This window comes from Toxotes jaculatrix, chromosome 6 (genome assembly GCF_017976425.1).
Source record: "Toxotes jaculatrix isolate fToxJac2 chromosome 6, fToxJac2.pri, whole genome shotgun sequence".
Classification (NCBI taxonomy): domain Eukaryota; kingdom Metazoa; phylum Chordata; class Actinopteri; family Toxotidae; genus Toxotes; species Toxotes jaculatrix.
The window spans coordinates 1856460-1877772 of NC_054399.1; the positions used below are offsets into that span (position 1 = coordinate 1856460).

General features: G+C 42.9%; 1 protein-coding gene and 2 non-coding genes across 3 annotated transcripts; 1 reads left to right on the top strand and 2 right to left on the bottom strand.

Moving 5' to 3' along the window:
- Positions 1 to 232: 232 nt before the first annotated feature.
- Positions 233 to 304, bottom strand: trnap-ugg. Its single transcript has one exon. It is a non-coding gene; the product is annotated as a tRNA-Pro (tRNA).
- Positions 305 to 669: 365 nt separating this feature from the next.
- On the bottom strand, positions 670 to 741 carry trnap-cgg. Its single transcript has one exon. It is a non-coding gene; the product is annotated as a tRNA-Pro (tRNA).
- A 413-nt stretch (positions 742 to 1154) lies between these two features.
- On the top strand, positions 1155 to 10855 carry cep63 (centrosomal protein 63). The gene is made up of 16 exons (XM_041041103.1): positions 1155 to 1571; positions 1749 to 1926; positions 2221 to 2316; positions 2532 to 2648; positions 2767 to 2880; positions 2991 to 3143; positions 3449 to 3594; positions 3794 to 3937; positions 4024 to 4126; positions 4250 to 4447; positions 5026 to 5112; positions 5272 to 5465; positions 5546 to 5894; positions 6006 to 6192; positions 8738 to 8768; positions 10701 to 10855. Exons 1-16 carry the CDS (start codon positions 1531 to 1533, stop codon positions 10783 to 10785), a joined length of 2223 nt encoding a protein of 740 aa, XP_040897037.1. The 5' UTR covers positions 1155 to 1530; the 3' UTR covers positions 10786 to 10855.
- The last annotated feature ends 10458 nt before the right edge of the window (positions 10856 to 21313 follow it).

Here is a 21313-nt window from a genome sequence, read left to right on the forward strand (position 1 = left end):
CTCTCTCTCCTGTCGCAAACCCTCACAGCGCAACAGCTGGGGAAGCAGAGACGCTCTTTGTTCGGTGTTTGACGGAGGGCAGGTGGAGAAACGGGTGTGGGAAGATGAAGGAGGGGGTAGGCAAACAGTGATAACGAACGTAGTTCGCTGCTCTCCTATTCAAAATGCACACCTATCATTACAAATTAGGATGTATTGAAATGGATAAACAGCTTCTTATCGAAAAATTAACGGGCTCGTCCGGGATTTGAACCCGGGACCTCTCGCACCCAAAGCGAGAATCATACCCCTAGACCAACGAGCCACATACAAATACTCCTGTCCTCCGATTTAAAAGCTTTTGTTTTTTTAAATCTATATTTTTTGTTGTTTGTGTTTATGATATATAACTCAACTTCAGCATTAATCAAAATCCCGCGATAGTCATGAAATATCTCTTCAAAGACTGCAGCTGCCTGTTAGCTAATGCTAGCGTTAAGATAAGGCGTTAAAGTAAGTTTCTGACTGCATAATTCAGCGGAGGGACAACCACAGTAACCGCAATGCGAACATAAGGCAATGCAGTACGTGTTTCTACTTCTCACAAACGCTGTTTGAAATAGCAGCTAGTTGCAGCTAAGCGCTAGCACCATTTATAGGACAGCGACGTTCACCGAGATCCAAAAGGGTGGGCTCGTCCGGGATTTGAACCCGGGACCTCTCGCACCCGAAGCGAGAATCATACCCCTAGACCAACGAGCCACGTGTCCAGAAGAGATGACAGAACGCTTCTTAAATCTCCGATATGAAGTCAAGCCCTGATGTGGAGTACTTATGTTCGCAAATACTGAGGATTGTCTGTATTATCTAGATTAGCTGTTATTACCCTTCTCATTAAAATCCTTGTGCCAACATGGCCTCAGAAATAAATGATGTAAAGGAAGCTTTATTACAGTGTGCGAAATGTAGAAAAAAGAAAAAAAAAAAACTCTCCATATAACCACGGTGTGACTTTAAAAGGTGGACATTTGGGTTAATATTCGTATGTGGTTTCATTACCTGGATCGACCTGGACTCAGAGCCCGATCTTTAACCCCACTCTGAGGTAACGTACGACGTGCTGAGGTCACAGGTTGGAGGCGGAGTTACCGCCTTACATCAGGAAATCAATTCAACCTGATGCAGCTGTACAATGAAGTTCAGTTAACGATGTAAACAAAAGTAGTTAGACGCAGTTTAACTTGTTAATTTTGGGGTCTAGCGTTTACTAACTATGTTAGAAACTTTAATAACCTGCCCTTGGAACTTAACCTGAGTAATAATACAGAGTTAGCTAAGGTAACGTTAGTTATTTAGTTTCAACTCACGCAGTTTAACTGGCGTCGCTGCAGCTCGTTGTGGTCATGGTTAGCTAGCAACGTTAATGCGGTCACAGATAGCTAGGTTAGTCTACGTAGGTGTTTGCTAAGTTGAGGCAAGTTAAACGTGTCCACGGAGACAGTACACTGTGAGGTAGTTAATACAAAAGACTTTATTAAGACTTCCGACAAGATGGAGGCTTCTTTGGGATCTCTGCAGAATCACGATCTAAGGTAACGTAAGCTGTGGCTAAAGCCAGTGACTATGGGACCAACTTGAGCTGATTTCTTCATGTGACAGGCAGCCAGTGATGGTCAGCGCTTGCAGAAATGGCAGCCTCTCCATTACGTGGTATTTTAACGGATCTGCCAAACATCGCCTTGTTTTGATATTTTGCATCTGTGTCCCAGCTCTGTCCTGTCATCGTGTGAGCCGGAGCTCCAGGAGCTGATGCGGCAGATTGACATCATGATCAATCATCAGAAGAGGGGGTGGGAGGCTGAGATCCAGGCCATGGAGCTCAGGCTGAAAAGAGGAGAAGAGGAGCTGCTGTCCTCCAGGAATCTCATTGAACGGAGGGACCTGGAGGTGAAGCAGAAGACCTTTACTAAAGTCATATCACAGCCTTTCTTGATGCATCTGAGTCACTGAAGCTTCTCTGTTCCATTTAATATGGGTTTTTACATCCATGCTGATTAGTGAACTGTAGTTCGTTAATCATATATTCTTAGTTTGAAGGGCTAACATTGTCTTCAGTTATACCATGAGAAATATACAGTAACCAGAACAGTTTCATGGCACCTGTGTTCCTAAACGATGTTATTATGTTCATGTTTTATGCATATATTTACAACACCATTACCATCTTTACCACAATCACAGATCAGTTTGCTCCATAAGCAGCTAGAAGACGCCCAGACTGATCGACAAGCGTTAGCTGCCAAGTACGAACAACAACTGCAGAAAGTCCGTGAAGAGGTGAGACAGGTTTTTCTATTTCACAATTTAACGTCTGTTAAATGATGGTCTACAGATCTACAGACTTAAGATTTCTCTGGTTGAATATTTTTATGCCTGTTTGTATTTGACAGTATCATATTTCTCTGAATGATACTTAATTTTGAGAATCCCCTTCCAACAAAATAGCTAGGTAGGTGTGTTGATAAAGGTGTGATGAAGATTTTGTTCTGCAGCTAGATAAATTAAAGAGAAGTTACCACAAGCTTCAGCGCAAACAGCTCAAGGAGAACAGTGGAGGAACAAAAGAGACAGACCTTTCAGAAGTAACCCAACTGCATGAAAAAATCCAGGTGTGACAGTCCATTCCCTTTACATCTTTTCTCTACTTTATCTCAGTCACCTGTGAATTTCCCTTTACTGCCCTCGACTGATTACGTTGAACATGATTATTCCTGCCTCTTCCTTCAGGAATATCGTCAGCGCTCTGCAGAGTGGGAGCAGCAACAGATCCTGAACCAGAAACAGCTGTCAGCACTGGAGACTCAGAATAAGAGCCTGACCGATGAGCTCATACACGTGAATGTAAAAGCAAAATGTGAACTTTAACATGTGATGTCAAGGCAGAGTTTAATGCTGAAGCAAAGAGGAGACAGTTAAAGTTCCACGCGTGTTTTCTGTCATTTGATTTGCAGTCCCAGAGGAAGCACAGGGCGTGCTGTTCAGAGGTACAAAATCTGCGTAGTCAGCTGGAGAAGACTCAGGACAATCTGCACTCACAGGAGCTTGAGCTGGAGCGACTCCGACCACTTGAGATGTGGATGGCACAGTACCAGAGAGAGCAGCAGGTCAGCAGAGTGACAGGGACATGGACAAGCAGTGTCACTTTATGGTGATCGTCATCATCTAAATATTCATTAGTTGCAGCCTTGATCACAACTAAACTTTGGTTTGTCATCAGTGTTCCAGAGGCCTACAGGTAACGATCACATTAACCTGAGGCCACTCTGGAAAATACTAATGCAACAGGAAAAAATGGGCAGCGTTTACTTGAAAATAACAATTATACATTTTTTTTCATTGTCCTTTAGACACAATAGCAGTAAGGCTGAGAGGTTATTTTATCAGCTGATGGTCCACGTCTGTTCGGCAGGTGTTTTCAGAGGAACGGGAGGAACTTCACGCCACGCTGGACTCTCAGGATACGTTCATGCAAAGAGCCAGTTTGGAACGACAGAGGCTTCGTAATGAAACTGCAAGACTAAACCAAGTGCTGCAAGCTAAAGATCAAGTCATCCGGTGGGTGAATCTCCGCCATTGGAGTGTACTCACTCTATCATGATGTAGTACAGCAACATGTACACAAGAGGGCAGTCTGCACCTTTACTGTGCGCAGGAGAAGCTGTGTAGTTGCAGTTGTTTTGCACTTGTCTAAAAGAAAGGTAGAAGGAAGTGAAGTTCCCTTGTGAGTGTTTGCTGAAGGTTCTTGTGTGCACAGCTCTCTGGAGGACTGTGTAACAGCCCAGGGCTCTGCCGGTGTGGAAACCCTCAGACTAGATCTGGAGAGGACTGCAGCCAAACTTCACTGTGTCCAAACCTGTGAGGTTCATCTCAAGGCTGAAGTGGCATGTCTCAGAGAGAGGTGAATGCTGGAGTCTTTAAACACCAACATTATCATTATTATTATTATTTTATCCTTTCCTTCTCCTGTTTTGGTGATTTGCTCAGACTGGATGAGGCGAGCAGACAGAGAGCTGACCTCTCAAAGACAGAACAAGATCTGAGAAGTGTAAAAGCAGAACATGACTCCTCGATCGCTGAAATGAAAAAGGTCAGAAGACTTCCCTAACTCACTCACATCCTGAACTTTCTTCGTTTAACATTTACCCCAATGACATCAGCACTGTTTCACTTCACAAACTTACTCCTCACCTCCTCTGGATTTACTCTGCAGCTCAGAGAAGAGCTTCAGATGGCCAGGCAGACTCACAGTGGTGAGGTGGAGGGAATGAGGAAGGAGGTGTCAAAGCTGACCAGTGAGCTGCACCAGCGTGACCTCACCATCGCCTCACTGAGTGACTCTTTGTCCAGCACCAGGCAGCAGCTTGGTGGTGAAGTGGAGCGAGCAGAGCAGAAGGCAGCTGAGCTTAAAGTGAGCAAATACTCAGCTGCAGCTCTGAAATGAGCAGATTTGGTTGAAACCGACATAATGAAGGAAGGAAATTACAACATTAGGTGTTAGTCAAACCAAATCATGTTCACAGAAGCTTTAAATATTTATTCTGTACAATGAATAATACGTTTATTAACATTTCTTTTTATTTTGCTTTTATTTTTGCTTAACTAAACTTTAACTTCTAAGCTTTACACCACTCAGCGCTGTGAAATAATAAGTTAAGAGGAAAAAAAGTGGTGTAACATTTTATCAAATGTTGAACTGCCACTAAAACATAAATTCTTAATTATGTTAATTCGGCTAATGTGTTGTTAAAGCGTTGGCATGCTCAGCTCTGTTTCTGCTCTTCAGTCATTGAGAATAAACTCTTGACTTTAAGTTAGACACTTAATGTAGTTGTCACCTCCTTAATGTCAGGCTACACAGGCCTACACCTTTCCTGGAAGCTGAAGTTCTGATTCCTGAGAATATCTTTACAGAAACCTGGAGCATGCTTGTACCCATCCTCTACTCAGTTAAATAGGTCACATTTATCTTGTTTCTGATTTTCTCAGATGACTCAGGCACAGCTGGAGACTCTACAAACTGAGAACCAGCATGTGAAGGGTCTGCTGCATAGACTGGAGTCTCAGTCACCCAAGGTTTGTCTGTTACGACATAGTTGTTAGAGCTGTCACGACATGGTTTTACAGACGGCAGCAGACAGGATTCTTTTCTTAATTTGGCTTCGGTGCTTGTGTCTAAATCTGACTCATCTCTCTCTTTGCTTTTTACTCCCTGATTCACTTGTCTCCCCTCAGAGGGGGGACTCCTCGCTCGCCTCCCTGAGGGACAGTTATACGTCCTCCCTGAGCAGCCTGGAGCAAGAGAATCGACAGCTAAGGCAGGCGCTCAGTGAGCTGCGTGCACCAGTTGGGGTGTCAGTACAGGATAAATATAAAGGAGCCCTGCTCCGCCACGCCATAACTGACCAAGCACAGCCCGCTCAGGACAAGTAGGTGGCACGTACACAGACACACAATCACAAAAGCTCAAGAAACCAAACCCTGATGCAGCTACTTCTTTCATCTGTAGGATGGAAGACACCAGACATCACAGATACCGAGAGGAGACACAGGCCTCAAAAGCGAAGCTGCAGGAGAACACCACTTGCTACGAGGGAGAGATCCACAGGCTCTTTAAGCAGCTACAGACCCTGTCCCAGTCCCCCACAGACCAGCCCTACAAGCAGGCCCAGGACATCAGGCCTCCTTCATCAGCATCCTCCTCCTCTTCCTCCTCCAGTGGCAAAATACTCACCAGGAGAAACTCAGTGCCAACGTTACGTTCAGAGGACTCTGCTGCTGAGGGACAGAGCTCCAGCTCCGAAGACTCTCTGGATCTTGTGTCCAGAGAAAAAAACCTTCCCTCTACCTCTCCACCGGTGAGATTAATCACAAATGAGACTCTTAGTTGTGATGTTGGCAACACCTGCCTTGCTAATTTTTTTTTTTTACCAAAGGATCCTACAGTTGTGTGTTTTTCCTGCTTCCAGGAGCCTTTATCAGTGGCACCTGCAGACCACATGGTTTCTCGCTTCCTGGAGGAGGAAATGCTGCGGAGCGAGGAGCTGTTCCTGAGACTGGACACCCACATCAATGGTATGAGAGAGAGCAACATCAGGACAGTCTCCAAGTACCTGCCCAGCGGTTCGGAGTCCGCACACACGTCTGTACAGAATGGTCAGTAGTTGAGTTAAGGTGGAATAAATTTAGGAGAAAGTGTCTTTAACAGCTGTCCTGAATGACATTCCCGGGACATTTTGTATATGCTGCTCTTATTTTAAACTTTAGAGACATCTGTTCTTATTTTTCCATCAGCACGGCAGCTCGGAGCTCTGAGTTCACGCAGGGGTTTTTAACAAGTGTCAGACAGTGTGAATATATTTCTGTCTGTCCGGCCACAGCAGGATACACGTTAGCCGTGAATGCCAAGTTGTTTAATGTTACAGTTGTGACAATGTATTTGCCCTGAAAAGCTGATCAGCACAGGTTCTCTCTTCATCATGTATTTCTCTGTGCGCCGCCACAAGCTGAAGTCAAGCAGTTTAGCTTTTACAGGACCAAGACTCAGGAAGCTGACGGCTCGAAGGCTTTGCCTCATGTTTTGTCTTAGAAGTTGGTGCAAGTTGCTAAAAGCTGGAAGATTAATAATAACTATCATCAAAATACTTTGTTTTCAGATTCTCTTCTGATCAGTTAATCAAACAGCTGTTTCAGCTCTGCGCTGAAAAGTAGAGTGAAGAGAGGAGCTGCACTAAATGTGAGAATCAGGTCTCCCTGCTTCCTTTGGTGACCATGGACACACAAACTGTGAGTCACGATGGTCGACAACAGGAACTCGTCTTCGGCTGAGTGTCGGTGGTGCGTCACCGCTCTAACGCGTATTGACTGCTCATACAGAGTTAATTCAAACTGTTAGTAATTTCAGTTCCAGCCTGGACGACCGCTGACGTTTGACTGTTGCAGCTAAAAAAAAAAAAAACGTGGGAATATGTTTGATTTCCTAAACAGAGACACTTCCCATCTGAGCTGAAGTTAACTCTGACTGAGCCACGCTGCGACACATCTGTCTCTGAACACAAAGGTTTCGTTATCAGCTCAGCTTGAAATTTGAAACTTTAAAACTTTTAAAACGGCCTTAGGACCTTGTTGACCATTCATGGTGTGTTCTGCGTCACGGAGCTGACATTTAGCTGCTGAATTCCACCTGGGTTATTTTTTAGACTTCTGACACTAAGCAGCATTTCTTTGCACTCTTCCTCGTGGGAGGGTCTGTATTCCAATTTTTCTGCGCCTGAAATGCAGCCTTAATGTGCGCGTTGCGTTCTCATCCAGAGAAAAGAATGTTGCTGTGAGCCAAAGAAGTGTCCGTCCTCCCTGCACGCTGTCATAACTGGGAAAATACCACATATGTACAGGTCTGTCCAGACGTCTCAGATAGCAGGGAGGGACAGAAGGCAGCTTATACCTCAGCTCTCCTTATTTTCTTGTTTACTTATCTCCCAAAACCCCTCAGCATCCCCCTCCCCCTTCCAGAGGCCCTCCAGCTAGACTAATGCAGGAATGTGAGCACCATGCCAGTACTGTCATGAACCTTCCCCTGCGGCCTGCTTTGTCCTCATCATTAGAAAGTGTATGGAATGTTAATATCAACCATGTGGGGCGCTGGACCTCAGGAACACTGAGAGACCACCAGGGGAATAGTTCTGTTTTAGAGAATGAAAATAAAGTGATAAACTGATAAAATGTTCAGCTGTCTGCGAGTCCAGTGACTTCTCACTTTGGTATTTGGTCGCCTGTGTTGCTAGCACTGTAAGCCCCAACAAACAGCACTGAGGAATTTGGCAGGGCAGGCATTCCTCTGGCTCTCTCTCTGTGGAGGGAGGTGAAAAGGTTTTTATATGTGGAGATTCCTTGAAGGGGCCTAGTGAAAGGGAGGAGGAGTGAGGCTGACTCAGGTCCAGGGAGAGTTCAGACTGCCTTATTTACATCATGCTCCACAGGAAAAATTAGCTTTAGGCTACAAGATGATTGAATAATTGCTAAATTGATTAGTGGAATGAATTGAATTGGCTGCATTAGGCTCTTCAGGACACTGAGTGGTGTGATGCTCACAGAGGACCCCCTCCCTCTAAAGGCACCTTTATGTTTGTGCATGATCACTTTGAGCAAAGAAGCATCGACACAAACACGTACAAATGAACACAAAACCTGGAGTTTGGTGCTTTTAGGGCACGATACAGAATCTTTATAAGCTTTGACAGTTCAACTGTTGGAGCTTCACCTGGAAAATGACAGAAATTATTCACTTCCACTTACTTTTTCAGAAGGTTTCAGCCACGTCTCACGGGTTTATGTGAAGATAACAAAAGATCAAAGTAATATGTGTGATATGAAAGGTGTTACTCGTGGTGCTGACACCTCTCAACGTGTCATTCAACTCTGCAAACCTGATTCTTTCAGTTCATTGCTTTACTCTGCTCTCAGCACTGTTGTGTGTAGGGTCAGGGTTAGATGTAGATTAGTGCTGTGTGTAGGTCTAAATCAGTCAACTGACCGAGGGCCTGAAAGCTTTGGAACAAAAAACAGAAAAGTAAATGGACCATGTGATTCTTTTCTTTTTTTTAAATTTTTATTCATAAATATTAAATGAGGTCTGTAAATATGATCTTTTCATCTCACAGGCTCGTGCAGCATGAAAATGCACTTTTTTTTTTGCTTTTAGTGAAATGCGATAAACCACCTGCAAACACTGGGTAAGTACTTGTTTTTTCTTAGCACCTTTTCACTCAGTTAACGTTCTCATTCAAGCATAAACCCTTTTGTCTTCCTACACACTCACGCTGACAGTATTACTGTAGGAGAGTCCAAGTGCAAGGATGGTTAGAGGCTGTAGAGTCTTTCATTGCTTCAAGCAGCAGAGGGAGCAGTTCGTTCCTCTGCTGTCACACTCAGGTCAACAGAAATCAATCTGTTCAGCAGCTCGTACCTGAGCTCCAAGTCCCAAAGTTTCCCTGCTCCTGTCGTGAAACAGGAATCTACAGTCCAACATCGCACTGAACACCTTCTGTCACAACCCGGACATTTCAGTGGATCCATGAAGCCAAATGATGTGTTATCCCAAAACAAACAGACGTGAGTAACTCTGGCAAACTTTCAGATTGCTCCAAGAGTTGGTTCAGATTATCGGTCCATCTTGAGGGGGAAAGATATCTGAGGTATTTTCCTTATCTGTAACATCATAACTTGTCATGGGAATAAAGACTGTAGATTGTTTGTGTAGAGGGCTGCGTTACCTCTGTAGATTAGCTCAAGGGCAATACAGGTTGGTGGGGATTTTTTTAAAGCAGGCAGGGTCAACTGCCTGGAGATTCCTCAGAATGTGGGGGAGGACTTCTCTGTGATAACTGAGAGAAAGAATTCATCACGATCAAAAGCAGGTTCATATATTTCCTCTCTTCATGAAACTGGACCCACAGTTTGTTTTTGTGTGTGAAACATTGTACTGTAATTTTCCATATTGATTTTAATATTGATAAATATCTCTTCAGTGTGACTCATGTTGCTCCACAGTGATGAGCTGTCACAGGGTGTTACACCCTGACAGACGTGGTAAACATGGCTTTTTATGAAACGCTGAACTTCCTTAAGACGATAACTTTTCCCGGAATTGTTGCAGCCAGTTTTCATTCTCTGTTGCACATTCCATGGTGGGAACATGCCTGTCGTGCTTCTCATGTGTCCATGTCCCACTTCTGGCTCCAGCCATGTCCCTTATTTGATGGGAATGTGTCGTTGTTGTGGGAGGGTGGGGTTGGATTCATCTCGTGCAGTCGGACTCCGGACGTGCGCTGCAGAGTTCTTATCGGCCCGCTCTGTGCCGGAGAGGCCAAGAGGAAAAGAGTCATTCCTCTAAAGCACAATGAGTGTGTTTACATGCACGCCAGTGTCCCACTTATACAGTATGTGTTTGTTTGTGTACTGTGGCACGTAAACAGTGGTGGAAGACGTATAGAGATCTATAGAGAACGTAAACAGCAGTAGAGATAAATTCTCTGGCCTGTACCAGCTGCTGTTTGCTGGAGGCTGCAGCTGAGGCAGAGGAGGATGTAGCTGCAGTTGGAGGCTGGTGCTGAGAAAAATTAGGTTTTACAGAGAAAAGAAACTGGATTTATACACACACATGAATGAATGAATGATCCTCTGACATTAAACATGAGTTATGTTCAATGAAGTCAATTTATTTCTCAATTTCCTGCAAAGAAATGAACTTTTCTCATTAAGATTGAATTTTCCTTCGTTGAACCTTTTGGTCATTATTTCTCCATTAGGCAGCGACGGCCACTCCCCGACCCAAAGAGCCCACAGATCACCACATCTGTCTGGACTCTTTCAGCCCATGACTGTCGTTCCCCCTTTTCCTTATTAAAACATACAGTGTTTACTGTGAGAAAAATACTGTGTACAGTATGAAAACAGTTTGTCACAAGCTGCATCTGCTGGTAATAACAAGGTGCAGTTACTTCAGACTTGTCCTTAAACTTGACCTTCCACTATCAACACCAGACCATTATCTATTATCACTATCTATTGTTACTATTCACTGAAATACTGTTTTTTTAGCCATGTGTTGCAGCAGTAACGACACTTTGCTGTGGTTTCCTAAACACCTGTTTCAAACCTTACAGGTATGACAGACAGACAGACAGCATCTGTGCTCAAACACCGTTTGACTGTGGACGCTCTGCTGCAGCATATTTAATAATAAAATGATAATATATAGAGTACCTAATTATTAATTATGTTTTAAGGAGCTTGAGGTCTTTGTTTCCCTGTAAACAATTTTATTTGTTAATAAAATATTGATTTATACCAAAACAACACATTTTAGGTGTAGATGTGAAGAATTTAAAAAAAGCATATACTGCTGCTGCCCTCGTTATAACCTTCCTTCTTCTCCTGTTCTGTTTTTCTTGTACTCTCTTTTTTAAAAATCCCTCCTGCAGCTTCTTTTTCATGTTATTGCAGATCCCAGACAAATAAGCAACGAGTTTACTGCTATTGTGTGAAACGGTTCTTATCAGTGTGAGAGCAGGTTCTTTTCTAAAGTTTCGTACTGTTCAGTGATAATACACTGATCTGATCTGGATTTCAGCTCCTTTCCACACATCCTGTGGAGCCCGGCTCTGCCTGCCAGCTGCTTCATGCATGGGCCTGACATTGTGCTCTGAACATGGTGGAGTAGAAAGAGAAAACAGCTCTCAGCTCTAAAGGGTGTGTGCTCCCTACACACTACAAACACTGAAGCAGAAGCAAACTATTAAGTCCCATTAGTTTACACTGGTTGACATCCATGAGGTGCCACAGCTTTTATTTCAGACATACAGTTACATCAGTTACAGGTTGGATTTTTTAATCTTGGATGATGAGTTTTATAAAACTGTATGAAACGTGTACCTTGAATGAGGTGTGACGAACTGTCTGTGCCTGTACAGTTTCACGGAGCCGCAGCTCAGTCAGTCTTTAATTCTTTGGAAAATGGAGCATGGTCTCGTTGATATTCAGCCCAGTCAGTGCAGGAACCCCCGGGGCAGTGTGTGTGTGTGTGTGTGTGTGTGTGTATGCCTTGGTGCTGGGCTCTGTTACGTAAAAACTATGTGGAACATTCCTTGTTCATTCACAGCTAATGAGGCCATTCGTTTGGATCTTCTCGTGTAATTAGTTTGCAGATTTCCCCCCGAAACCACCACATCACAGGCGAGCCTCTTTCTCCCTCGCTGTCTTATGCAATGACATGCACAGGTTTGACTGAGTGTGACCTTTACAAAGTGTTTAGTGCTTCAGGCCTGACGATCGAGCTGTGACGTAATCTTAAATAGCAGACGCTTCTGACCGTGGAGGTAAATTATTCTAAGCAGTATCATTTTATTTGCATAATGTTGTGTCTGAAACTCATCACATGGAAAGATTAGTCTGGATTAAATGCTAGGTGCCATTTGGTCTGTGAAAGTTGTGCTGTACTGTCTGAAAAAGAAACTACACTAAAAAAAGAAAAAGGGGGAAATGGATTAGGATCTACACCACAGGAGCATCCTGGGATACGCTGATGAATCGGCGAAAGGAAGAGAGAGTTTACATTCTTTCCCTCATAGTGACGTAAACAGCTGAACATGTTTTGATTTGTCTCTCTCTTCAGGAATAATGCTTGAGGAAGCCCCCCCCCCCCCCCCCCCCCCATTAGTTTCTAAAAGCTACGTGTCTTGTTATTATAGCAAAGCTATCTGTCTTTACCTGCAGCAGAATCTGAAATTATAATTAGTTAGATGAAACAGTTTTTTACTCTCAGCTGTCCCTTAGCCTTAGATCCTACAGCGATCAGTGAGTACAGACTGGTTAGTCTGCCTGTGGTCTGATCGGTGGTGCACAACCTGGGGTTGAGATCCTTTTAAGGGGTCACAAGATAAATCTGAAGGGTTTTGGGATGATTAGGGAAAAGACAGTTGGGTGCTTTTGGGAAATCGTTGCTTTCTGTTAGCCTTGCTGGCAGCATTGCTCTTGGCGTGGTAGTGTTTGTCAGTCAGTCTCAGCACTGGGATGGATTGTTGGTTCGGACATCCACGTCTCCCTCAGGATGAACTGTAACTTTAACTTTGGTGATCCCTTTACTTTACCTGCAAATCTGATGACCTTCCCATCAGCCTCAGCTGTTCTTTGTGTTTAGTGCTAAATAACACGTGGCAATGCTAACATGCTAAACTAAGATGCTGAACATTAGGAAATAAGCTTGTTTTTGTGAACATGGCAGCAGGCTGGTGCTGCTGCACGGAGCTGCCAGCGTGGCTGTGGTGAAAATGTCACACAAATTAAAACTCTGTTTCTAGAAAATCAACAAAATAAAAGACAAATTAATATGCACCTCCATCAGCGACTGTTCTGCGAATGTTGAATGATGAAGAGCTGGTTCATTGATATGACCAGCTGGTGGCGTGAAACCTTCAGTCAGGTGCCATTAAACCATTTCAAGAAGAGGATGCAATGGGATGATGTGATTATAATTATTAACCTCAAACAGTGAAAAACAATGTAGAAAACATGATGGAGTTATGACATTTATGTTTGTTTCATGTGCTAATCCCAGTAATGCTCCAGTCTCCTCATCGCTGCTCACAGATTTCATCTTTTCGAGCAGTGGAACCATTTCTTTACTCTTTGCCTCATGTTTAAATCCTGCTGTTTTACTGTGATAGAGATCATTTGTTTGATAAAGTCAAGAGGTCAGTGGTGCCTCAGAAAGACGAACTTTTGCAAAAGTGTGTTAGAAACACACAGAAAGCAGCCTCCTCAGTCTTGAATCTTTCTGATCACGCCTCACTCGTCTCGTGCAGCATCACGAATAAGAGTTTGCATGTTTTCATAGGAGCCGGATGAAATGAGAGACTGTAATGGACGGTGTAAAAATGTGCCCTCTTGGCTCTGGGGTAGGAAGACTTCACGCTTCATTACTTTCAGGCAGCTGTTGTCACCTGACAAGGAGGTGGGGGTAGATAACAACACTGTTATCAAGATTATTCTCACTCAGAGAGGAATTTATCTTAACTGTCCGTTCCAAGAACGCCCACCTCCTCCCAGCTGCCACTGAGGTATGCAGGAAGCTTAAATCATCAGTGTACCCAACCTTATACCACTCACTCACCCTCTTATGTAATGTCTCTAACTGCCCTTTCCTCAGTTGAAACTCCATATTTAATGGTATTTAACAAAGCACAGGGTTTGCACCAATGTACAGCAGCTTGAAAATGCATATTTCTGTTAGAGCTAATGAATTTGCCCTCTCAGTCAGAATAAAAACAGGATTGACCCTGAAGAGCTTCCCTTCCTTTCATGCCTGAGTCAACTGTGGTGCTTCTGTGTTTAAGTCTTTAATTACAAAAGCCATAAAATTGTCAGCGTTGTTGGAGATCACAGGGAAGTTGTCGTCACCTGTGGTGATCACTCTGCTGCGTGACTGCGTCATAAATCAACAGCTTCTCGCCGCTGCACTCGCTGTGTTGATTCAGCAAATCTGAGAAAGGGTTGCTCTGAAATAAAATGTTAAAATGTTTGTCGTATCACTTATATAAAAGGCCTCAGTCAGACTCAGTTTGATGAACAGAGGAAGTAACAAAGCTTTAAAATATGCAAAGGAGGTAAAGAATGTGTGGCATTCATTCATGACATGAACAGGATCTGAGTCGTGATGTGTGATGTTTTTGGAGGCGTTTAAAGTCGTGTAATGTAAGAAATGTATTTATATGATTTATCTGATGACGGTGTAATACGCAGAAGTTCCCAGTCCAAAGAAATCAAAGTTGTATTATATCGTCTCTGTAAATGCAACACGTTTGGTTTGCGTGGCTGTTGTGTAGCTGGTTTAAAATAAAGGAACTTCTGGATTTGACATGAACGCTCCCTCTTTATCGTTGCTCCTCTGTTTTCGCAGTTATGGCCTGTGGATGTCATCAAGCACGTAATGGCCACTTGACAATGCACTATCAGTGGTCTGCAGGTCTCCTCCCACGCTTTTAACACACTCACCCCGAGCTGCACATGTTGCTCTATAGAGGGTGAATTTGTATGCAAATCGCAGTGCTTCCTGTCCTCTATCTGCCGGGGCCAGGGTGGGATTTCCTCATTCCTGACGTCTGACCCCTCGACTCCCCTGTCTCCTTTTTTTCCCTTTAACTCCAGTCTACCATCTGGAGACAGAGGTTATCACAGCAAGGCTCTCTGTGTTTGTTCAGTTAGACCTGCATTTACCCAAGTGCCACTAATACATATTAACTGTCTGTTATTAGAGGTTAGGGTTAGATATCCACATACAGACGCCCTTCATAACAGCTGTCACTGAGAGTCATTTCAGCTACAAAATAAGAGCATTTCAGGGAGAAGGAAAAGTCAGTACATCACATCTCAGCACAGATCACTGACTTACTGACTCTGGTAGCTGCTTTTATTTTCAGATTTTGTTTTCAGATTTTTTCAGTGTCAGATGCACGTTCAAGTGTCTGTTTAGCTCATCAGCTCATTGTTTTACTGTGACTTTACTGCTGTAGTTCAGTGAAGCAGCTGTTTGCAGCAAATAAATATCCAAAAAGCAGATTTAGGTTTATCATTAATGTCTTTTGGACTCAATTTTAACTTAGACAACAAAGTATGTTTTTAGCTTTTGCAGCTTGTTTCCACAGGGAGCCAAAAAAATCAACAGGAGTGTCAGCGCAGGTCTAAAGAAAAACATTCCTGTTGCACAGTTTTTATTTTGGACTTTTGTCCAATGTGGGACACAGAACTGACTCTGTGGTTTATGCTGACAGCTCAGGTCCTATAACCTGTGAGGAGGGATCACAGGTCACAAGTGAAAAAGTCTAGGAGCCAGTGTTTCTGACGTTAGTCATCCTACAAGTTCAGCAGCTTCACTACATTGATTGTATCAGTAATATGCAATTCAACATATTTATATTTGGATTTCATAGTTTATATAATATGTCTGTTTTTTTAATTATCACCTGACTTACACTCTGGGGAATTTATTTATTTACTCTATGAATGGTAGATCAGTTCTACCCTAAAATATTTGATGTTGATAAATATGAACAAGAGAACAATAACAATACATACTGGTTTGTTACTAGTTAAAATAAATACTTAGTTGGCGTCCAGCAGTCTGTTGCAGTCGATCATGAATAAAGTTTAGAATATACGCTCTTGTGTTCACTTGCTTGTCGGAAGCACTTTCTCCAGACACCACAGGGAAAATGGCAGAAATCGGCCCCAGAAATCCAAAGAAACATCCGTAATTTTAGAAAGGAATGTCACATTCCTTTGCAGTTGACTGAGCCCAGTCTTCCAGAGTGCCTCCTATCAGGAAGTGCTGCACAATGGGAGCAAATTGCCAGAAACACAAAGTCAGACATTTGGGACAGAGGTGGGGGCAGACAGAGGAAACTGTGTCAGGCTCTGCTCTCAGACCATAACCTCTGCTACCACACTTAGATTCAACAATAAATAAATCCAAGCATCAACCGAAGAGTCAGATATTCTGGGACGGGCCGTTATTTAGAGAGACCTCAACACAAGGCATCATGTGTTCTCCACTGTCACGTCTCACAATTCAGACACAAATACAGTGTAATAGACACAATTAAATTAAAAGTTATTCATCTTTTCTGGAGCTGTTAAAATATTTTTATATAAATAATTAGTAAAGCAGACATTTTTATTTTCAGTCATGATGAGCTTAGCTCAGATATATGAATATACCTACAGTTTGTGCTGTGAATGAAGAATGAATTTACCACTAAACAGTTGTATTAAATAATAATAAATAAATGTTAAAAATTAAAAAAAAAAAAAACAACTTTATTGTTTATCTAAGCAACTTTAAATAATGTACCAATGTGACCATATCCAATATGTATTTTAACCCTCACCCTTTTCTTATTTTATTTTTTTGTCCTCCAACATTCAGCCTTTCTCTCCCAGTTTTAAAATGGAAATCCCAGAGGTGTCCTTGTCCTCCAGCATCAGTGCTGTGAGGTATTTGGCCTCTGTCTCAGAGGTCCACCACCTGCTCTCTGTCTGACACAGGGCTGTTTCTAGGCTTCAAGCACCGAGGAATCCATCTCAGTCCACTGGCTGAAGAGCAGATTGGGGGCTCCACTCCACTCAGCATGGCCCTTAAAGACATCTTTATCTGGCCTGGAGGCAGTGCCTTTACCCAGCCATCTGCTTCCACAGGGACTGTACCAGGGCTGCGTGGATGGGGAACTTATAACCGCAAGTACGTACAAGCATCCGTGTAACCTGAGACTCCTTGTTTAGACTTGTGGCAAATGATGGTGAGGATTAAAGTTTTGGAGATGAGCGAGTGCAGCTAATGTGACATTACATGGTTCTTCCACCTGCTTTCAGCGTAATGGCTTTAAGAATCTGGAGCAGAGAAAGGAAAGATTACACATGAATAGATCCTCTCTGTGCAGAACAGGTGGTAGATTTATTTTGTGCAGAATGTAACTGCATATTTGAAGTTGCTCTCTTCTTTCTGTTTAGCATACACTGCATTCTTGTTGCGGGAGTCCATATGGTGGGGGGTGGGGGGCTGACAGGTGCATCTGCCTCTTAACTGGAGGGCAGGAGATAGTCTGCTCTGTGCTTTGTTTCCTAACAACATCTGCCCCTCAGCCTGAAGCCCCATGATGTCCCAGTAAATACTGTTCTTTGGTTCAGGTTTTGACAAAATGTTCATCTTGGACTGTTTTCACCTCTTATTTTGAAAGACTCAGCAGGACTCCTGAGGAAGCAGTGACAACATAAACATAAACACTTATAGCTTATATAAGCTTATAGCTTGTTTATGCCACTTCTTGTTGCCTAAAGCTTCTCTCACAAGGTTATTTTTTCAGTAAACATTAGGCTGCATTCAAACAGACGACTCAAGCATTCAGAAGAATGCTCATGTTGTGTGTTGACACAAGATCAGTGTTATGAGCCAAACACAAGTTGCTTGTTTTCCTGAAATGGCCAAATTGAGGTTAACTCCCTCCAAAGGTTTCTGCAACAGTGACAAAGATTGTTTGAGCAGCAGTTGTTCTTTGCTCTGCTCAAATGTCATATTGGTTTGTTTAGTTTCATTAAATCACAGTGACAATTCTTAATATGCAAACTAACTACTATATATATATATATATTATTCTGAAGGCTTGTAATTTTTATTATAACAACAGAATTATCCATTATTGTTTCTAAAATATCCTGGCGTCCCACAGTATAACACATCCTGCTTTCTTCAGCCTAAATTGTTGATGTGTTTCTCCACAAAGTAAAACCATCATAACAAAAAGCCAAACATGATCTTTGGAAATGTGGAAATGTGGAAATGTGGATTGTGTCCAGTGTTTTCTCTTCTGATTTGGTCCACACTTCCTCCACAGAATGAGTCTTCGTCAGGCTTCGTCTTAATCTGTGTGAGTTTTACTGTGGACCCTATCCTGTTCAGTTTTATATATTTGTCTGTTTGCGTGTCCACATTTACTCTAAGCTGTGTCAGTATGCGACTAAGTCATATCAAAACCAGCATCACTCACTGAATTTGTTCCGAAGTTAACTTGTTTCACTGTCCCAACACTATGAAAACCCCTGATAAGCTGTTTGGAGATGACATGTGGTTACATGTATGTTGCTGTGGCTGTCAGAACAGCATCTTAATCAATACTGGACCAGCTAGAACGGATGTGTTAGGTGAATGTGACAGCAGGATGTTGGTGTAGCTGCAGAGATGATTATCACCGCAGCAGCTGCTCTCTGACCCCTGGCTAAAGCAGATGGCCAGCAGCCTCTGGTCAATACCATACACAGCACAGTGGACTCATGACACACACACATCAGAGACACTGTTTCAAAGCTGTAATGAAATGAATAATGCGACTTTTTTCTGTAATGAGTAGTTGAAACTCACTAATTACAGTACAGTTACTAATCCCAGTATCTTCAGTAGCTTGTAGGTTGCGGCCTCACGTCTGCATCCACATGTTATCGTGGTGCAGCGGTGAGATGGTGGTCAGCTTCCACCGAAAGAGGAAGAGTCGCCTCCCTGTGACTCAAAGCTTGTCTTGTTCACATGCTGTGTCGCCTTTAGCTGTGCCTTTTTAGTAATGGGATTACTTTTTCAAAGAGTAGTACAAGAGTAATTGATTACATTTTTTCAAGTAACTTATAAACCGTGTATTTAGTCATTATATAATGGCTGTAAATGTGTGGGATCTATCTGTAAAGACAGATACATGAAAGTACTCTGTTTTTATTCTGTGGTCGAATCCAGTTCAGTTTAGCTGAAGTCAGTTGTAGTGAAAACCACTGAAGCGATGAGCCCACGGGGCAATCATGAAAATATTTGTCCTTCCCTTATCTGTAAACAGCATCACTCACTGGTTCAGCGTGACTTGTTTACTTTTATGCTGAAGTGAGGAATTTCTTGTGTCATTAGGTGCAAGCGACTGTTTCTCAGTAGATGTGCAACAAGTCAGACTTGTGTAAATGTTGTTCATCTTCAGTTGTTTCACAGTCTGCTGCCGTTTGTTGTGAAGTTTAGTCTGTGAAAGGAAGCAAATGGACTGTCTCTGTTGTCTCCTGCTTTCAGGAATCAACACACATCAGAGCTATTAGATGTGTGAATTCAGCTCCCTTTATTTCCTGGCCTATAAATCTTTCATAGAGATCGTCTACAGAGGAAAGTCGTGGTTATGATTGTGGACATCCAAGCTCCAGAATTGTTCATTAGAAACCCACCATTAAACATCAGTGGCAGCTGGTCTCCCTCCTGTCGTCCCCCGTAAAACACTGGACCGGAGGCTCGATCAAACCCCATGCACATGGTAATGTGAGGAATGCGGCCATTTCCTCCTTTGCAGGAAAACAAAAGGAGCTGCTGAGGCGCCTGGCTTGTCCCACCTCACATAACAAGGCTGGTGCTCCCAGATCACAGTTTGTATTGTGTTAACCCAGTCAGCCTAAGCCACAACATTAGCAGCCATTCAGGTTCAAACAGCTGATCTTAAATATCACTCCTGACGGTAAACGTGTCTCAAAATATGAGAAAAAAAAGGTTGAGTGTCTTACAGGATGTTTGTGATGAAGCTGAAATGTGCTGGTGACAAACATGGTGTAAAACGCACTTTATGATTTTTCAGTTATATCGTTGGCTCTTTGGGAAAACATGTACTCTACCAACCAGGAGTTCAAAAACACACCAGGGATCATAGCTGCCTCCCCGGAGAATAATCCTGTCACCTCTGTGAAACACCTCTGAGCAAAGAGATGGAGCTTCGAAATGAAAGATAACAACATCCAGAATATTCTAATATTTTCTGTTCTATTTTGAGAAATGTGTTTATTCATGTTCTTGTCGAGAGTGAGATGAGAAAACTGACACCACTCTCATCTGTTAAATATGACACCACAGTCAGTTTAGCTTAGCTTAGCTTAGCATAAAGACTGGAAACAGAGGGAAACGGAGCCAAGCTAGCTGTTTTCTCCTTTGTCCAGGGTTTATCATAAGCTAACATGATGACACCTGCCTCTTGCTCCATAACTGGCTTTAAAGCACAGATATGAGAGCAGGCAAACAGCTCGCCTGGCTCTGTCTGAAGACTGAGCTAACGTTATATCTCACCTGTTTAATCTGTAGTGTTAACTGTAGTCCTACAGGGGCTTAGATTTTAGTACAGGTCATGAGATAACCACCTGTAAAACCACAAGCTGTCGTTCTTAAACTTCAGTTTTTGTATGGATTAAATACAAGAAAAAATAATTAGTGAACTTCTTAGTTGCCAGTAGAGAGATTTTTATCTAGCTCAGGACAAACCTCAACCGTCTCCAGGCTGTGGCTTCAACTGTAACCCACAGACATGAGAGTAATCTCAATCTTTTCATCTAACTTTTGGTAAGAAAGTGAATCAACATTCATTTAAAGAATAGGCAGCAGCACCTATAGAAAATATAAGTGATGCTTTTCATCTCGTTGTACATGTAAAAGATGTATAATGACAATAAAAGGCATTCTATTCTATTCTATTCATTCTATTCTAGTCTAAAATATAAAATCCTTGTAAAATGGTGCAACAACAGAACCTGAAGTGACACAAACCTCCTGCTTGTCTTTATGACCCAGACGAGTCATGAAAACCCGTTGATTCTTATCAGTTGTTAGAGCAATCAGCATTCTTTAGTTGCTGTTGGACTTCAACTGCCATGCAAATCAGCAGGTGGACGTTTGCCTCTGAGTGTTTGAGATAAAGTAATGTGCAGTTTGTCTGCTGGCTGACTGCATCGCGTGAACAAGACGAGACTTGTTTACACCCAAACCGGCACCAACACATTAGGATGATTCTTTTCATGGCTGCACTCAATAACATTACTATCCAATACAACCCAACCCCCACGGCCAGCTGATCCCAGAGTCTTCATCTACATGCATGTGTGTGTGAATGAAGCATATAGCTGGTGCTAGTGGTGGAGGGGAGAACAGCAGATGGCAGGGCTGCCCCTGTCATGTCTGCTTTTTGGGGAGAACAATACAACTCTCAGAGCTCTTATTAAAGGAGGGGAAGGGGATTTCAGTCCACGGACAGCTGGCAGGCATCGTGCCTCGCACCCGCCCCTCTCCCTCTGTGTCCACACTACACAGACACACACTCTGCAATTAACTGGCACGGGCCACGGCTTAAATATTTACCAGACACATGCAAACAAAAGGCTGTTCAAAAAATAA